This window comes from Alexandromys fortis, unplaced genomic scaffold (genome assembly GCF_014885135.2).
Source record: "Alexandromys fortis isolate MF-2015 unplaced genomic scaffold, M_Fortis_MF-2015_v1.1 scaffold_29, whole genome shotgun sequence".
Lineage (NCBI taxonomy): Eukaryota > Metazoa > Chordata > Mammalia > Rodentia > Cricetidae > Alexandromys > Alexandromys fortis.
In genome coordinates, this window is record NW_026067891.1 from 4074363 (window position 1) to 4090189 (window position 15827).

The following is a 15827-nucleotide window of genomic DNA, read 5'->3' on the forward strand; positions in this document are numbered from 1 at the left end:
GTGCACAAGGGTTTTCTGCAGTTTATTATGAAAAGAAATACAGGGAGGGATGTGGGAGTGGCTGTCCCTGGACAGACTGGGTCAGGTGGACCTGCACCCATAGCACTGTTCCTGTGCCGAGCTCTGTGAGGATGGTGAAGACCAGCAACCTCCAGGTTGGTAACGCTGACTTTAGTAGCATCTATTCATACAGCCAATGCCCAGCGCTGTCCTCCCAACACAGAAGCTCTTCCTCGTGGAACCAAAGCGCAATCTCTCTGTGAGCGCTTTCCACCGAGTCACTGCCATGAATCACATTCCTGTGCGGGAATGGCAAGTGAGCCGGAGAGGAGGGGCGAGGGGTGGCCAGGGAGTTTGGTAGGACTTACTTGCCAACTTCCACGCAGAAATCCCCACGGATAGTGCCAGGCATGGCGTCCCCTGGGTCAGTGGCCCCTATGAGGGCCCGCGAAGCACGCACAACGTCCATCCCTTGCCACACCTGCAGGGGTTACTGTCAGTGTGATAAGCGCTCCCAAGGCCTCGCCCTCCCCATGCAGATCATTGGAAACTCACCATGGCCACCACGGGACCAGAGCTCATGTATTTAACTAGTCGGCTGTAGAAAGGTCTCTCGCGCAGCTCGGCATAATGCTCCCGCAACAGCTCTTCGGAAGCCTAGGGAAGAGACGGCTACCAGTACCAGGGCCCCGGCCCTAGACCCGCCCTGGGCCCACTAGCTCCTTTGCCCGCCCATACCTGCACTAGCTTTAGTGCCACCAGCTTGAAGCCCTTTCTCTCAAAGCGACGCACGATCTCGCCCACCAGCCGCCGCTGCACGCCGTCGGGCTTCACTGCCAAGAACGTGCGCTCGTTCACGCCGCTGTAGGCTGCGAGAGTACTGACTTCAGGCATGCCCCACCACGCACCCAGACCGGCCCCAGTCTGCCCTGGTGCTCACCTGCGGGAAAGAGGTTAGCGAGGATGGTCAGCACCAGGCAGATCATGGCGGCGGATGGGGCGGACCAGGCGGCGAGGGGGCGTGGCCTCCCTTAAAGGACCTCCAGGCGCGGGCTCAGCAGTCCCAGCACATTTCAGCACTGAGTGGTGTACCAGAGCACCAGGCACCCTGCTGCGAACCGCCGCCTTCCCTGCCCCGTCCTGAGGTACCCACGTAATGAAACCACAACACGGGCCACTTCGTGCCTTTATTTCCAGACCAAAAGTGCGAGTAAGAGGCCGCCTGAAACCGACAGCCTGTCAACTGCGCCACCATTCATTGGGAGGTGTGTCAGGGCTGTAGGGTCTAACTCTCCACCAAAAGGGAGATCTGGCACAGTCAAAGACACTTGTCCATCAAATGACTCAAACGACTTCTCTGCCCGTCCTGGCAGTTAGACTGGGGTTCCCTTGGCCTTCCCTTTGGTCTCCTGTTTTGCAGGGTAGTCCCAGGGATGCACCCGAGTCCTCTCCAGGTTTAGGAGCGGCTCCTGGACACTGGTATCCCCATTTTTCTGTCGTTCAGCAAGGATCATGGCCCGCAGCAGAGGTGGGTAGGGGACAGGGTTCAACCTGTCCTCTGGTTTCGCAGTGAACGCAGTGAAGGCCTCCTCTTCGTGCTTGGGTACCAACCGCCAATCGTGGTACATGACATGCTCGATTTCCCGAGCCTCATCCTCACTCTTCCCTGGGGAAAGAAGACAAGCTGACTGCCTGCTGGTTGGATAACCTGCGAACCATAACAAGCTCCAACTAGCACCCAGCCTTACCTTTGAAGGTCAGGATGCCCCAGGCCCTCCCGTGGTCCAAGTTCTGCAGAACAAGAGGGGGAATTATCAACACAGAGCCACTGCTACTAAGTTACGGAGGTAAGGGAGGCATACAGGCCCAGGTGGTTCAGGGTGGGTAGAACCAGCCGGTGTGGTCCAGGAAAGTGTAGACAAGAACGGGCAGCACAGGGAGAGAGCGCACCTGCGCCGTGTAGTCGGGCCTCACTCGCGTGAGGCGCCAGTAGCACGGCTCGTCGTGCTGCCATAGCCAGGACTTGCGGGTGACCAGACGGCCCAGGCCAAACAACGGGAGGCGGGCGAGCAGCTGTAGGAGGCGGCTCTCACGGCGCACGTCGGCCCAGGCGCGCACCGGCAGCCGGCGACCCGAGTGTGGCCGGGTCAGAGTCTCGTAGTCTAGGGCGTAGAGCTGCGAGTCTCGCGGCTGGTTCCGCTGCTCGCGCAAAGCGCGTATGCGGCGGGCCAGCTCGGCGATCAGCCGGGGTCTCACTCTCTTCCGCGCCATGCCTGTGTCCTTATACCGCCGGAAACTTGTGCTTTTGGAGCTCTCCCGATCCGGAAGCGGTCGGTGTCCTGTACAAAAGCATCCGGGTACATCCGGAAGCTGTAGGAAGGGTGGACTATGGCAGAGGGAGAACCCAGGAGAGCTACGGGCCAGCGTCGCGGCCGGGGTCGGGGCCTGGGTCAGCGGCGACCTCAAACCTGGGAGATCTCCGACTCAGACGACGAAGGTGCCGCCGCTAGGAAGGTGGGCACGCAAGCCTCGAGTACAGCAAGCGAGCGCAGGACTGCGGCCAAGGCATTACGGGCGGATCAGGTCCTGAGTCGCCTGGCGGTGTGCGTGGATCCAGGTGCGGGGCCGGGGGTGGAGAGGCTGGGAACTTGGGGCTGGCTCCACGTCAGGGTGGCAGCGTCATCCACAAGCCCTCACGGGAGAGGGTGAAATGACCGAGCTGTCGTCTACCGGGCCCAGCTATCCTGGAAGATGCAGGTTCCGATATCCTGATGGAGGCATTGGGCACGCTAGGCTGTGAATGCCGCATCGAGCCGCAGCTCCTGTCCCGCAGCCTGCAGTGGAGCGTCGTGAGGACCGACCCAGCCCCCAGCAGTGTGAGTGTCTCACTATCACCACCCTAGTGCCGGTCTTATTTCAGGTTTCACTTCGGCCTCTGGCTAGCGAAGTCTCTGCATCTATCTTTCTTGCCTCGCACAGGAGTAACCTAAAAGCTGAAGGATGCCCAGTCGCATTTCTTAACACAAGAAACCTGAACCCAACTGCTGCCAGAACCTCCTGTTGGCAATGAGGATGGGTTGTTCATTGAGTGGGCTAGTTTTGTAGTCTGGAACTTCGAGGGAGCAGTCCTGGCAGGCCTGAATGCCACTGTGTGGAGAGCTGGAGAGTTATTGACAGTGTTTGGTGGCCAGGCAGTAGGGGGAAATACCTTGGGCCCACACAGGTGGTTAGCAGGGCTGGCGATGTCCCCTAACAGGTGCCGCTGGAGGTGTGGCCTGAGGATGAGCGGGAACAGCTGCTGCTGCTAGAACCCCAGGAGTTTCTTCGGAGTGCTGTGCAGCTGTCTGAGGTATCTGGGGGAGATCTGTCATTTGTCTTGTAGGGCTGGAGCTACCATAGAGGTGTTGAGGGAAATACAAGGAAACCTGCTGAGCGCTCTAGACACAAGAGGATTGAAGGTCCTCTGGGAGAATTGAGAATGGTGACCTGGACTGCAAACTGGCCAGGGTGGGGAAGGAGCCTAGAATTCTGGCTGGTAGTACCCATATGTGCTGGCTGTGAGGTCTGCCTACAACGACTGATAATCCCTCGCTTAGCTGCTTGTGTTCCTTGAACTCAAGGGGAACAATGCCTAGTTGATATTTGTCTGGAGTACAGTTCTGCTGATCTCTTAGTGGGTGCTAGTGACCAGGGGTCAGCATTTGTCAAGCACCTGATGGGTGGCCAGCCAAAGGGCAGCCTGGGTGTAAAGTGGACCAGAAGCAAGGGGGCCAGCTCACTTCTGCACCGTAGCTGGAATGTGCCTGTGTACTCCTGGGCCTTAAGGAAGCAGAGCCAAGACCCGGGAGATTCCCCCAGTTCCCTCCTGCCTCTGGAAACGCCGCTCTGGTGGCTATGGCGTGCTGCTGTGGCCCACCTGAGAGCAGGTATGTGATGGTTCTTCTTCCAGACCACAGGTCCACCTTACTCCACACCCTGGCTGCCTCCCAACAGTCCAGCCCGCCTCCACCTGGCTGTCATTGGACTGGATGCATACGTGTGGTACTGTTCTCCCTGAACCAGTAGGGCTGGCTTGGGTGGTGTTCCAGTAAAATGGGATTGCCTCTAGGGGCTGCTGTGTTCCAGCCAGCCCCTCTTGCCCTGGGTGGACCCTGCAGAGGCAGGAGACTTGGAAGCCCAAAGGTTCCCTCTGTTCAGGTCTCAGCAGCCCAGTTCTCAGAGGACATGGCAGCTAAATAAGTCAAAGGAAGCCCACGGCAAGGTGGCCGTCAGCTGGCCCGAGGTGGAGGAGGTAAGGGCTGCCACTGAGTTGCGTTAGATGGCTGGCCTCGGTTTCTGCACTTGGGTTGCTGTATGGGGCCTGTCAGAGCTAGACTTTTTCCCCAGCATAATTGGGTTGGCACTCCTCAGAGGACATCCAGCCCATACCCACTGTCACGCTCCCCAGGCCCTGGTGCTGCTTCAGCTCCACGCAGACCTGGATGTGCTGCTGGTGGCCTCATGGCAGGAGCTGAGTCAGTATGTGTGTGCCTTCACCAAGGCCCTCTCCCAGCGCCCCTCCAAGTATGCACCACCGCAGGGACCTAGTGGAGGTGGGACAGGGTTGGAGGGCCGCACAGATGAAGGTTCTCAAGGCTCTGTCTGCGTTTCCCTCTCATTTCAGGCAGTACCGGGACTCCCAGGCCTTTTCCTTCTGCACAGCAGGGCACTGGGCCTCAGGTCAGCAAGTGGCCAAAGACGGCTCTGGGCTCCGAGGAGTATGGTGGCGGCAAATCAGACAGTTCAACCGGGTCAGCCCAGCTGTGGCTGATGCTGTTGTCACCGCCTTCCCTTCGCCCCGCCTTCTGCAACAGGTGAATCCCCAAGTCCCCTTCCCAGGACTAGGACCTAAAGCCTGCATACTCACACCTGTGCCCACTCTAGGCTCTACTGGACTGCGGCACGGAACAGGAGCGCCTGAATCTCCTAGCTGACCTCCCCGTGAAGGTCCACAGAGGCAGGCAGCCCCGGAGGGTGGGACCTGACATTTCACGCCGAATCTGTATCTTCTTGACCACCACCAACCCCCACCTCCTGCTGGACCTGAGCTCTTGATCACACCTGTGACATCCTTGGGCTGCTTCTTGCCCAAGAGACTGACTAGTCACTCTGAGAGGCAGGCAAGGATTGGGCCCGACCAGCATACTTTTTCAGTATGGGGTAGACCGTTGTTCTCTGGTCAAATGGAAGCATCATGAGAAGCTGGGCAGTAGGTAGCAGGGGCCCTGGAATGACTGGGGCTTCAACATGCCCTTGGCCTGGATCCTGGGTGCAGGAAGCCTGGTGGCAGAATTGAGTGCCCATTTGGGCAATTCCCAGTCCCATTGCCATCTGGAAGCTTAGGGTACATCCTCAGGAAGTAGTAAGAGACCCTTGGGAGAAGAGATCCAAGCTGCTGGACAGACAGACACAGTGAAAGGTAAACCATAGGCACGGACAGCTCAGGCCTTATTAGGGACTGTTTTAATGTTATATAGCCTATGGGAACGAGACAGAAACCCTTCACAGGGCACCCACTGACATCTTTGTAATGGGCAGGAGCTGACAACATGCAGTTGCAAGTCAGGAAAACCCCAAGGCCCCGTGGGTTGGGACAGCCCATCTCCTTTTTCCTGGGCTGTGAGTGTTTGAGTAAGCTAGCATCCCAGGTTTATAATCCAGGTCCTGAAATGTTTGGGCTGCTGTTCCCAAGACACATGGCAACTCAGAGCACAGAGTGCTGCTCCCCCAGCACATGCAGTATAATGGCCTCCACGCTCCACGGCCATCCAAAGACTGTCCTGGCTTCAGGGAGACTGGGACAAGCCTGGACCTCAGTTCTTCCTCTCCTGCTGCCCTAAAAGGGACAGAATAAGGTAGCCGAGCTTCAGCTGGAAAAGTCAGCTTCTTTTGCAGCGCTTCCTCTGACAGGGCCTGGTCTCGGTGCTCTCAACACCAGCTGTGGCTGTGCCAGGAGGGGGTCCAGGGGACTTCCAGTGGTTGCAGTTCATGCTCAGGACCCAGCCCAGCTTGTTACGTAGCACTTGCTTGAGGCCAGGTGGCAAGGGCAGGCCCTCGAGGGTATCTCCTGAATTTGGCCGCAGCTGACGCAGGCGATAGCAGCACAGGTATTGCAGGGAGGTGGAGCTGGCACAGGAGCGGATGACTTTCATGCTGCTCTTGGCAGCTGTGGAGCACACCATTGGGTAGAACCTTCTGTTTTGCAGCCGGGTGGCAGCCACTCCTGGAAGGAAGACTCAACCTGAGTGTATGTAGGTCAGGAGCCAAGAAGCTCCTCCCATAATACACCAAGGTGAACAGGTCATGCCACTCTGAACACAGAAGACAGACTCAGCTTGGCTTCACCTGTCCACCCTGGAGAGCCTCAGATCAGCTGCCTGACTGCACTCTCTGCCCCATCTTTGGTCCCTTGCACCTAACTGAGACCTGGTCAGGAAGGCACCCTCACCTATGCACTTCCTGTTCTTGAAAAAGGTCAGCGTCCCATGCCAGGTGTCCAAGTGTACGCCGATGATAGAGCCCTGGCCGAAGCGTGATGAGAAAGTCATCTTGTCGCCTTTGTGATGGAGGAGGCCTGGGAGAGCAGATGGGTAAGCCTGGGAGGCCTGTGACACTGCCGGCCCCGCCCACAACCCAGGCAATACCCACCAGTGTAGGAGAGGCCCCAGCTGTCTTCGTCCCTGCCAAGCAGGCTGCAGAATGTGTGATGGTACTTGTCCAGGTCTACATCTGAGGTCCCGATGCCCACCATCTGAAACAGTGGGGCTGAGCTAGTTAGGTGCCTAGGGGCTGGGCCCATGGCAGCTACCCTCTTGGCTGGCCATTTACCATGTCAGTGCCATACACAGGAGAGGTCATCTTGATTTCCCAGAAATGCTGGCCATCCCCTAGCTCCTTGGTGCCCCGGATGGCCGCAGTGCCACAGCTGTACTCCATATGAAAGCTGACCTTGCGGTTATCACAGCTCAGCAAGGTGGCTGAGGACTTGTTCAGGTCATCCCAGACCCAATCAAAATCTGTAAGACAGAGGCCCCAAACTAGGCAGGGCTGGGGCAAAGCAGCCTTACTCTGGTGCTAGAGAATCTGCCTGCCCCATCCCCTACCCCAGGCTCCAGTGACAGGCACTCACCCTCATCCTCCTCACCACACCGGCAGTCCTTGCCACGGTGTGCTGTGTGTAGGCTGTTGCAGAAGGTAGCCTCGTTCTGACCCTCACAGTCACAGAAGGACTCCCCTGTCACAGGCACAGCACTGGGGATGGATGGTGGCAGGGAAGAGTACTCAGGGTCGGAGTCAGAGTCGCTGTGCTGGGAGGAGTGACAGATTATTCTATTTATGGCAGCTTTCCTATTGCCAGGCTACTGACCCTATCTCACATCCTCCAGAAGAATCCAGACACCTCCTGGGGTCTCCAGTGTCCAGCATAAGCAGCCTCAGTGCTAAAATTTGACTTGTATGCATGAGAGTACAGTGGAATGGGGAGGTGTTCCCAGAGGACAGCGTCTCACTTGACTTCTTAATGGACTCTAAGATTCAATATACAGCCGTCAGCACCATTTCCGCACAGCCAGAAGCCTGGCCCCCACAGACCACACGAGATGGGGCCCTCCAGCGCCCACCTCCTGCCGTTTCCAGGTAGCTCAAGGTCTCCTAAACCACAGGGCTGGTACTGTCAGCAAGGTCTAGCATCTGGTTCCTCACAGCCTAAGTAAGACCTAAGCCTTAGGATGTGTGCTCCCACCCCATGCAAGGCCACCGGAAGCAAAAGGAGCATATGTAGTGAATCCTAACGGGCTAATGTGGCTGCTGCAAACTCCTCCAGAGATGCAGTCCATGTGGCTGGAGCTCAGTCCTCGGAGGCTGACAGGGCTGGCCAGGTTCCAGCTACTGAACTATTCCCATTCAGCTGCTCGGCAGTCTCCCTGGAGCTTTGGCTTCTGCCTCCTTGGCCTGCCATGCCCTACACAGTTCATGACCCCTCTCTAACCTGAGCAGACCGCAAACATATCAGTTCTGTCGTCCACCCCGGAATCACATCTATTGCCAGCCACATATCCAGCCCTGTGACGGGCACCAGGTGATCCCTGCGATCCCTAAATGGAAGCATTCAGCCACCAACAGAAGCTTGGACCAGATCTTTCACCCCCATATTCTTTCTGCCATACTCAGCGCTGTCCACTGTCCTGTTCTCTGCTTCTTTTGCAATCCTGCCAGCTCCTCGGGCAAGGCCCCAAGTCACACGCCCGATCCCAAGAACCATCATAGTGGTTGTTCAGTACCATGAGGAAGTAGCCAGCACCAGACAGCTAAGGGTGACTGGAGACTAACCTTCAACTCCAGGCCTGTATGCTGGAATAGGGGAGTAGTAACGCCACAGGAAGCCAGACAAAGGATGTAGTAACCAAAGTGAACCTAGACCCTTCAGCAGCCAACCAGAACAGCTATCCTGTCTGAAGGAAAGGCTTATAGGGCAGACCTTGCACCCACTGGCAAAGATGGGCTCCTCTAAAGCCAAGGCAAACCCAGTGAATCAGGAGTCAGGTTATATAGTCAATCTACCTTAGGACAGGAAGGAGGGAGGATGCAGCTCAACCCAGCAAAGGGCCCAGGGACACCAGGAACTGACACCTGACTACATGACAGGCATGCATGTGTCACTGCTGCCATCCCTCAGTGATGACTGAGGCAGTAGCAGGCAGGCATACAGGCTGCTCCAGGGTACACTGTCATTGGGCGTGGCTGAAAATTTGGGCTGACCTCTCAAGTTCAGAAGACCCCACTGACCAAGTCAGTAAATCTATGGCTTCCAAGTTTTCCTCACACCCATGTGAGCAATCCCATGAGCTTCTAGAAGGGATTCTGTGTTGTAGGAAGCTATGACATCAGAGTAGAGGCGACACAGGGCAGGGCCAGAATACCAGTCCAGTAAAGCAAGATTGATGAAGAGCCACCCCAAGGGCCTGGTCAGGTGTATCAAGCTGGTATCTACCCTAGGCCCTGCACTCCTGGGCCTCCCTGTGCCTGGAGTCAACAACAAAGGATGCCTTTGAAAACTGAACTCAAGAACTAAAGATTTAAGAACAAAATCAGAAGCATTTGTCAATGGCCTGAGTTTGATCCCATGGGTATCATATGATAGAAGCATCCTGACTTGACATGCTCATCATGGGGCATGTGTGCCCACACAGTAAATAAACTGCCTCCAGTGTGGCACTATTTCTAAAAAAAGCAGCTGGTGGTAGCATATGCCTTTCATCCCAACGCTTGGGAAACAGAGGCAGGCAAATCTCTGAGTTCAAGTCTAGCTTGGTATAGTTCCAGAATAGCCAAGGCTACATAGAAACCCAGTCTCAAAAAAAGAAAAAAATAAAGACCACAGATCCTTTTATACACATGAATATAAAGTGAATTATTTGTGTAGCAGAAGAAACATACAGGGTGATCAAGATGGTCCAGCATGTGTGTGCTTGCTACAATAAAGGACAACCTAAGCTTGATCCCCAGGTCCCAAATAAAGGTGGAAGGAGAAGACAAGCCCACAAAGGAAAACAAAAATTGTCTCCTGACATCCACCTATTAACTGTGTCACACAACAGTAAACAAAACAAAAATATCCAGAAGGTGGGTACCAAGTTGGCAACAGTTATTCCGGAAACTGGTAGGGCTGATGACCAGGCGTCTGCTGTGCACTGACCAGCACTGTCCAGGACTCACATTTCCTGGGCAGGGATTCCTGTCCATCCTGAGTCTCCGTCACTCTCAAGCTACAAATTCTTTACCAGGCCAAAGAGCCCCCTCCGAGCATGACATCCCAGGAGACAGTCCAACCTCCATCCACACACTGGTCCACCCCACCTTGTCAGTGAGACCTACCTGCCCATCAGAGTCATAGCCCCAGTTAGTGGTGCCTGCCAAAGCCACGGCTCGGGCATCTGTGTCTCGGCGGGCTGCACTCAGAACAAAGTGCCATGCTCTGCTACTCCGCGGACGCCGGGCCATAGTGGAAAGGACCTGGAGAAAAACTTAATTGTAAGTCCTAAAGACAATGTGTCAGAATACCTAAACAAGACCAATACCCAGACTCTGCCCCCTGGTATTTCTGGGCCACCTGGCAGGCTAGGCCACAGACCCACCACAGGATGGGGACTACGCGGGCCTGAACACTCAGCCTGGGCTCCAGAAACTCCCACAAGCTCATACCTGGCTCCAGTATCTGAGCACCTCAATCAAGCCCAGGGCGATGGTGTGAAACGCAACCCAGACACCCATAACTCTGGAGGTGCCCCAGCCCATCTCTGCGTTCCGTTCAGGAGCTACTGCCCCTCGGGTATATGACACTTAACTTGCTCCTCCTCCGCTGTCCACTTTGGCAAATGGCATCCCCAGTATCCAGTTCCTCATGCCAGAAACACAGCTGTCATCCACTCCTGACACCCCTTCTTCCAGCACACCTGAAGTGGTTCCAACTTGTCGCTGGAAACCCACCACTTCCTGCACCACACAACTCCCTCTGACCCATCCCGCTCCACACACTACAAACCCAGCTCAGTCTCGGAAACAACCTTAAACTCCACTCAGGCTTTGACGTCGTTCCTGGGACAAAATGCAAGGCTCTGGAAGGGCTAGAACTCCTCATCCGAGTGGACTGTCTGGGTCTAATAGTCGACTCCGTCCGAGTTGCCTCCCGTCCCCCGCAGATCCACTGCACTACCCTACCTCGCCCCAGTCACCCACAAAGGGGCCGAGCGCGGCCGCGCCCAGCACACCGCAGCAGTTGGGCCGGCTGAGCGCCGGACAGGAGTACACGATGAATGAACCTCAGACGTCCCGGGACGCGGCCTGGCTCGGCCTCCGCAAGGCCAGAGGCTCGCGGATCTCGCTACGACGAAGCGGCTGGCACCTGGCCCCGAGGTCCCCGCCCAGAAACCCGAACGCCACCGCCGGGGAACAAAGGGTGGCCGGTTTGACCGCCTGCAAGGTCAGCGCGCCGCCCGCCGGGCCTGGCCGGGCTGGGCCGGCGCGGCTCACCTGCGGCCAAGCGCTCGGCCGGCGCTGACCCACTTTCCGTTCCGGTCGCGACGCAAACAATCCCCGCCCCCGCGCTGCATTGGCCGGGCAGCCGAAGGCGGGCTCTCCTGCGGATTCGCGCGGGGGCGGGTCTCGCGAGACAAGGCTGCTGTCGAGAGGCTCGCTCGACCTGTCAATCCTGACCCAAAGTTCCTACTGGTCCTCACTAGAGCTGTCAAAAAGATTCTCGCATCACTATTGGACAAGCATGCGGAAGTATCTCTGTGTCCGTGGCGTCATCATCAATTGCCAGGATCGGGTTCTCTTCAGGTGATCTGATTGGCTGACGATTGCGAAACTAGGCCTCTCAAAATGAGCCAGGGGCGGACTCTTGTTGCCATTGGTTCAAAGGCTCGGAGAGTTTGGAGAGAAAGCGGAAGGGAGCCGAGGAGAGCAGCTGGCTGCGGGATGGAGGCGGCAGCTGGTGAGCGTGCGGGTCGGCCAGGCGTGAGGGGTCGGGGAAGTCTGAAAGCAGACCGAGTGCAACTCACCGGTGGCCTGAGACGCCAATGCATGGCATGTCCCCTTGTTTACCGAGCCAGCCGGGTGACGCGGATGCACATGGAGGCGGTTACGGCTGCTCTAGGTCCTCAGCCTTGCTCCTCCCAGAGAGCTGGGAGCCCGCTGCAGTCTGTGCATTCGGACACAGGTGCCGCGTAGCTGTGATAAACTAGCCTCTATGTTTCCTCTGTCTCTACTGAAGTTAGCTGGCATTTAAGGATTATCACAGGTGAGCGTTCGTACACGGTGTCACGTGTGTACGTGACTTCAGTTACTCCACCTCACCCAGAAGTGAGACCCTGACAGGCAGATCTGGGACTTCTACAAGACCTTCTACCAGGGTGCCTTTGTCTTTGTCGCTCTCCCGGACACACCAACTCCTTTTTCTCACCAGAGCCCGGGAATCTGGCCGGAGTGCGAAATATCATCCTTGTCCTCTCTGGAAAGGGGGGCGTTGGGAAAAGTACCATTTCCACGGAGTTGGCCCTGGCGCTGCGCCACCAGGGCAAAAAGGTGAGGCCCCGACCCGGGCTGACACCTGCTGCCAGCAATCCTGGAGGGCTTCTCTCCACCCTCAGCCTCCGCTCTCTTTTAGGTGGGGATCCTAGATGTGGACCTGTGCGGGCCCAGCATCCCACGCATGCTCCGTGCACAAGGCAAGGCAGTGCACCAGTGTGACCAAGGCTGGGTGCCTGTCTTTGTGGATCAGGAGCAGAGCATCTCCCTCATGTCTGTGGGCTTCCTGCTGGAGAACCCTAACGAGGCCGTGGTGTGGAGAGGTCCCAAGAAACATGGTAAGAACTCAGTGGGCGGGAGGTCCTCCAGCTGACCCTTCAGTGCCGCTTTATTACGGCCACTTTCCCTCCTATCATGGTAGCTAGGTATTTGGTAAAGTAAGGATCTAGCCCTGGCCTCTTGGTATTGGAGACTCTGTGCCAATGGACCGCTTCCACGGCTCATGCATGCCCACCCAGCTGGATATACACACCCCTGTGTCCCTGAGAAGCCTCTTCCAGCTTCTGTGACAGCCATATCAGCCTCTGAATGGAGAGAGCGACATGGGACCCACACAGGGGAGTGTTGGGACCAATAAGTCCTGGCCTTCAGCTGGATGTTGGGACTAATTGAGTCCTGGCCTTTCAGCTGCTCTATCCTGCTAGAACCTTCTGATTGAAGTTACTAGAAGCTGTGCCTAGCTTAGAGGACCAGAGGATGGGATTTTCACCTGTTGGCCATTGACTGCCGTGTATTTAAGCCTACATGGTGTTAATTAAAGTGGGGCTTTTGGTATCAGTGTTAAAAGGTCTGCATGTCTGTCTCTGCATCTGTATTCTCAACCTCCAGCCCCCTTTCCCGAAGCTTGCAAACTGGGTTCTAGCACACAGAGCGCAGACACAGGGGCGTGGTGCGCGGCAGGGGAGAAGCTGTGTTTGGCCTGTGTTGTCCATCTCTTAGTTAGGAAGGGAGGTCTCCTGAGAGCCTCGCCCTCTCTCAGCACACGGGTCTGAGGTGTAGTGGGCCAAGCGCTGAGCTCCAAGGAGGTAACGTTAGACCATCCTGGCTATAGTGAGGGGCTGCCCAGAAGAAGAGCACACTTAGAGGGAATGGCTCGCTGCTCCTGGATGTGCCGGCAAGGAGCTTCATGTCAGGCCATTCTCTGGCCTAGAGGACCAGAGGCCCTTTGGGGAGACTCAAGGTTCCGTCCTCACCCGGGGCCATAAGGGGTAGAGCCGGGTTGGGTGGAGTGTGTGAAGGCAGTTTAGTGCTGGCCGTAACACGGCTGCTGGGAAGCACGGAGTGCTTGTGCGGCCCCCGAGCTCTGCCTCCCCAGTTACCTCACAGATCACGGACCCTTGCTGCCTTGTGTGGCAGGTGTTTCCATTGTCCCCCGAGAGTTGCCCAGTAGCTGCTGGTAGATCTGGGGCTGGGGGCTGGACAAGATGGGCCTCCCCAGCCCAACCTCCCCTCAGGTTACTTCTGGTCTCTGGGGTCTCGGCAGCACTGATAAAGCAGTTCGTGTCTGACGTGGCCTGGGGAGACCTGGACTATCTGGTTGTGGACACGCCACCAGGGACTTCTGATGAGCACATGGCCACCGTGGAAGCCCTGCGCCCCTACAGGCCCCTGGGGGCCCTTGTGGTCACCACACCACAGGTACTACGGCATCTCCAACGTCACCTGGGGCGTGTGTCTGTGTGCCTGTGTCCTGTTGGGCTGGGCTGTGGTGGGCCATGTTCCCTGCTGATTGCATGGTTCTTGGCTGACATGTGGCTGACTGGCCTCTTTACTCTGATCTGCAGGCAGTGTCTGTTGGGGATGTGAGGCGGGAGCTGACTTTCTGTAAGAAGACTGGGCTGCAGGTCATAGGGGTCGTGGAGAACATGAGCGGCTTCGCCTGCCCACACTGCGCTGTGAGTCTCTGAAGATGGGTGGGCTAATTCAAGGTCTGAGGGAGTGCAAGACAGGGCAAGCAGTCAGAGGCTTCCAGTAAGAAAGTCCCCTGCCCATCAGTTCAGATGAGTGACTTCCTGGCCAATGAAGACACTGTTCCTACCTGGGTGTTCTCCCTGGAGCAGCTGGAGGTCTCACCGTGGTCGTGGGTCTGCAGACTGGACCCTCACAGCCTTTGTTTCCTAGGAGTGCACCAACGTCTTCTCCAGGGGTGGAGGGGAGGAGCTGGCCCAGCTGGCTGGAGTCCCCTTTTTAGGTAAGTGTCAAGAGCAAGCCAGCAAGGGTCCCAGATTGCACCTACCAGGCTTCTGAGTGGGTCTGACTTCAGTGAGTGTGGTTTGGTTTATGTGGGCCGCCCGCCGCCCAGCAGTCTTGTGGGAGTGCATGTGGCAGGGGTACCGGGCTCTGCCACTTGCCCCAGTTATTGTCAGGGAGGTCAGCAGCCTGAGTTTCTGGTGAGTGTGTGGTGGTCAACACTCCTCAACTGCTGAGCCTTGCTGGGCCTCCTCTTATTTTTGTTTGTTTCTTGGGGAGGGGGTTGTGGCACTTGCCACAGGGAACATGGGGAAGCCAGGTGACAGTTTGGGGTGGGGGTGCCAGTAGGTCCCAGAGACTGAACGCAGGTTGTCAGACTCGGCAACAGCACTTGCACCACTGAGCCCTCTGTCAGCCCTTCCCTGGCCTTTGCTATTGCAGGCTCGGTTCCCCTGGACCCCCAGCTCACCAGGAGCCTGGAGGAGGGCCGCGACTTCATCCAGGAGTTCCCCAAGAGCACTGCCTACGCCGCGCTCACTTCCATCGCCCAGAAAGTTCTGCACAGGATGCCTGCTCTGCACTCCTGACAGCCTCCCAGCCTCTCTGTCCACAGCCTACAGGAGCTCTGGGAGCTGGTGTCCTCAGGACTGGCCTGAGCAATGGCTGGTCTGTGCAATGACCTCCATGCAGGCCCCAGTGTTTTACCATCAGCGGCCTCGCCAGACTAGTTTGTAGCTGAGGGGACGGTTTGGGTCCTAGTTTCTTGAGATGGTCGCAGCCTTAACCTCCACCCTCTGGGCTTTGTCCAGCCCTAGTTCCCTCCGCCCCAGATCCACAGGCTGCTCAGACAGCACACTATACACGAGCTGGCCAGTACGTTCTCCTCCTGACTGACCCTGAGTGCCCACAAGGACTGTGCTGTGGAACCTTCCGTGATGCACTGTGTGGTTTACTTGGTAACTTACGGGAGTCTACCATTAAACTATCTCCCTACCTTGTGGGGGAGAACCCAGCGTCCAGACCCTTCTGTCCTCAGTGAGATGGCTTTTGTTGTGTTCTAGGTCTGGAACAGGCAGTATTAGTAAAGATATAACAGGGCCTGAAGAGATGGTGAGGATGTCTGTCTTGTCTTGGGGACAGGTGTCAGCATATTGTGTTTTCAGAGACCCTGTGGGCCTGGGGCAGCTGGAAGCCATAGGATGAGAGTTGAGGAGTGAGCTGAGGCACGGAGGCCCTTTCCTCCTTCCTGGAAAGGTCAGGAAGGAAAGCTCCGATGGTGACCTGTTATGTCTTCCTGGGGCAAAGCTGAGGTCTCCAGGGGACAGTGGGGGCCTGGGAAACATTTCAGAGGATGGTTCTTGCAGTCAGATGGGAAGGCGCTGTCCTCACCTCCCACCTGCCTCCGCCCCAGCACCACTGTTCATGCCCAGCAGTGAGCGATGTGGTGACCTCCACAGCTGGGCTCTGACCACCTGGGATCCGGACAGCTGTGAGAAGCCCACCTGGTCCCAGTG

The 15827-nt window shown here is 56.9% G+C and overlaps 5 protein-coding genes across 7 annotated transcripts; 2 read left to right on the forward strand and 3 right to left on the reverse strand.

Moving 5' to 3' along the window:
* Positions 1-5: 5 nt before the first annotated feature.
* Positions 6-1142, reverse strand: Nme3 (NME/NM23 nucleoside diphosphate kinase 3). Its single transcript, XM_050137014.1, has 5 exons — positions 941-1142; positions 739-869; positions 556-657; positions 369-481; positions 6-299 (listed from the first exon to the last, which is right to left on the reverse strand). Exons 1-5 carry the CDS (start codon positions 984-986, stop codon positions 182-184), a joined length of 510 nt encoding a protein of 169 aa, XP_049992971.1. The 5' UTR covers positions 987-1142; the 3' UTR covers positions 6-181.
* Positions 1143-1173: 31 nt separating this feature from the next.
* Mrps34 (mitochondrial ribosomal protein S34) lies at positions 1174-2271 on the reverse strand. The gene is made up of 3 exons (XM_050137030.1): positions 1951-2271; positions 1749-1791; positions 1174-1666 (listed from the first exon to the last, which is right to left on the reverse strand). The coding sequence occupies exons 1-3, from the start codon at positions 2269-2271 to the stop codon at positions 1374-1376; spliced, it is 657 nt and encodes a 218-aa protein (XP_049992987.1). The 3' UTR covers positions 1174-1373.
* A 117-nt stretch (positions 2272-2388) lies between these two features.
* Eme2 (essential meiotic structure-specific endonuclease subunit 2) lies at positions 2389-5313 on the forward strand. Its single transcript, XM_050136956.1, has 8 exons — positions 2389-2617; positions 2740-2876; positions 3257-3349; positions 3950-4041; positions 4198-4291; positions 4448-4563; positions 4664-4853; positions 4924-5313. Exons 1-8 carry the CDS (start codon positions 2389-2391, stop codon positions 5092-5094), a joined length of 1122 nt encoding a protein of 373 aa, XP_049992913.1. The 3' UTR covers positions 5095-5313.
* Positions 5314-5460: 147 nt separating this feature from the next.
* Positions 5461-11290, reverse strand: Spsb3 (splA/ryanodine receptor domain and SOCS box containing 3). The gene is given in 8 exon segments (XM_050136970.1): positions 5461-6262; positions 6488-6613; positions 6688-6790; positions 6868-7055; positions 7169-7346; positions 9913-10050; positions 10756-11078; positions 11081-11290. Coding segments are annotated over 8 exon segments (1467 nt in total). The 5' UTR covers positions 11148-11290; the 3' UTR covers positions 5461-5918.
* Positions 11291-11380: 90 nt separating this feature from the next.
* Nubp2 (NUBP iron-sulfur cluster assembly factor 2, cytosolic) lies at positions 11381-15326 on the forward strand. Of its 3 annotated transcripts, none has more exons than XM_050136982.1 (7): positions 11381-11530; positions 12002-12120; positions 12203-12401; positions 13607-13761; positions 13908-14018; positions 14245-14314; positions 14755-15326. In XM_050136982.1, exons 1-7 carry the CDS (start codon positions 11419-11421, stop codon positions 14898-14900), a joined length of 912 nt encoding a protein of 303 aa, XP_049992939.1. In that variant the 5' UTR covers positions 11381-11418; the 3' UTR covers positions 14901-15326. The 3 variants fall into 3 exon arrangements, with proteins under 3 accessions (XP_049992939.1, XP_049992958.1, XP_049992948.1); XM_050136991.1 differs by lacking the exon at positions 11381-11530 and adding an exon at positions 11554-11836; XM_050137001.1 differs by lacking the exon at positions 12002-12120 and having other exon boundaries at positions 11429-11530.
* The last annotated feature ends 501 nt before the right edge of the window (positions 15327-15827 follow it).

What these genes read in the sequence shown, in the direction of transcription:
- Nme3 (XM_050137014.1), bottom strand. Translation starts at nt 986, where the DNA reads ATGATCTGCCTGGTGCTGACCATCCTCGCTAACCTCTTTCCCGCAG. An exon ending in CTGGTCCCGTGGTGGCCATG is followed by an intron (nt 482 to 555) that starts GTGAGTTTCCAA and finishes TAACCCCTGCAG; the next exon opens with GTGTGGCAAGGGATGGACGT. An exon ending in TTCTGCGTGGAAGTTGGCAA is followed by an intron (nt 300 to 368) that starts GTAAGTCCTACC and finishes ATTCCCGCACAG; the next exon opens with GAATGTGATTCATGGCAGTG.
- Mrps34 (XM_050137030.1), bottom strand. Translation starts at nt 2,271, where the DNA reads ATGGCGCGGAAGAGAGTGAGACCCCGGCTGATCGCCGAGCTGGCCCGC. An exon ending in GGCCCGACTACACGGCGCAG is followed by an intron (nt 1,792 to 1,950) that starts GTGCGCTCTCTC and finishes CTTGTTCTGCAG; the next exon opens with AACTTGGACCACGGGAGGGC. An exon ending in GGGCATCCTGACCTTCAAAG is followed by an intron (nt 1,667 to 1,748) that starts GTAAGGCTGGGT and finishes TTCTTTCCCCAG; the next exon opens with GGAAGAGTGAGGATGAGGCT.
- Eme2 (XM_050136956.1), top strand. Translation starts at nt 2,389, where the DNA reads ATGGCAGAGGGAGAACCCAGGAGAGCTACGGGCCAGCGTCGCGGCCGG. An exon ending in GGCGGTGTGCGTGGATCCAG is followed by an intron (nt 2,618 to 2,739) that starts GTGCGGGGCCGG and finishes TACCGGGCCCAG; the next exon opens with CTATCCTGGAAGATGCAGGT. An exon ending in CCGACCCAGCCCCCAGCAGT is followed by an intron (nt 2,877 to 3,256) that starts GTGAGTGTCTCA and finishes GTCCCCTAACAG; the next exon opens with GTGCCGCTGGAGGTGTGGCC.
- Nubp2 (XM_050136982.1), top strand. Translation starts at nt 11,419, where the DNA reads ATGAGCCAGGGGCGGACTCTTGTTGCCATTGGTTCAAAGGCTCGGAGA. An exon ending in CGGGATGGAGGCGGCAGCTG is followed by an intron (nt 11,531 to 12,001) that starts GTGAGCGTGCGG and finishes TTTTCTCACCAG; the next exon opens with AGCCCGGGAATCTGGCCGGA. An exon ending in GGCTGGAGTCCCCTTTTTAG is followed by an intron (nt 14,315 to 14,754) that starts GTAAGTGTCAAG and finishes TTGCTATTGCAG; the next exon opens with GCTCGGTTCCCCTGGACCCC.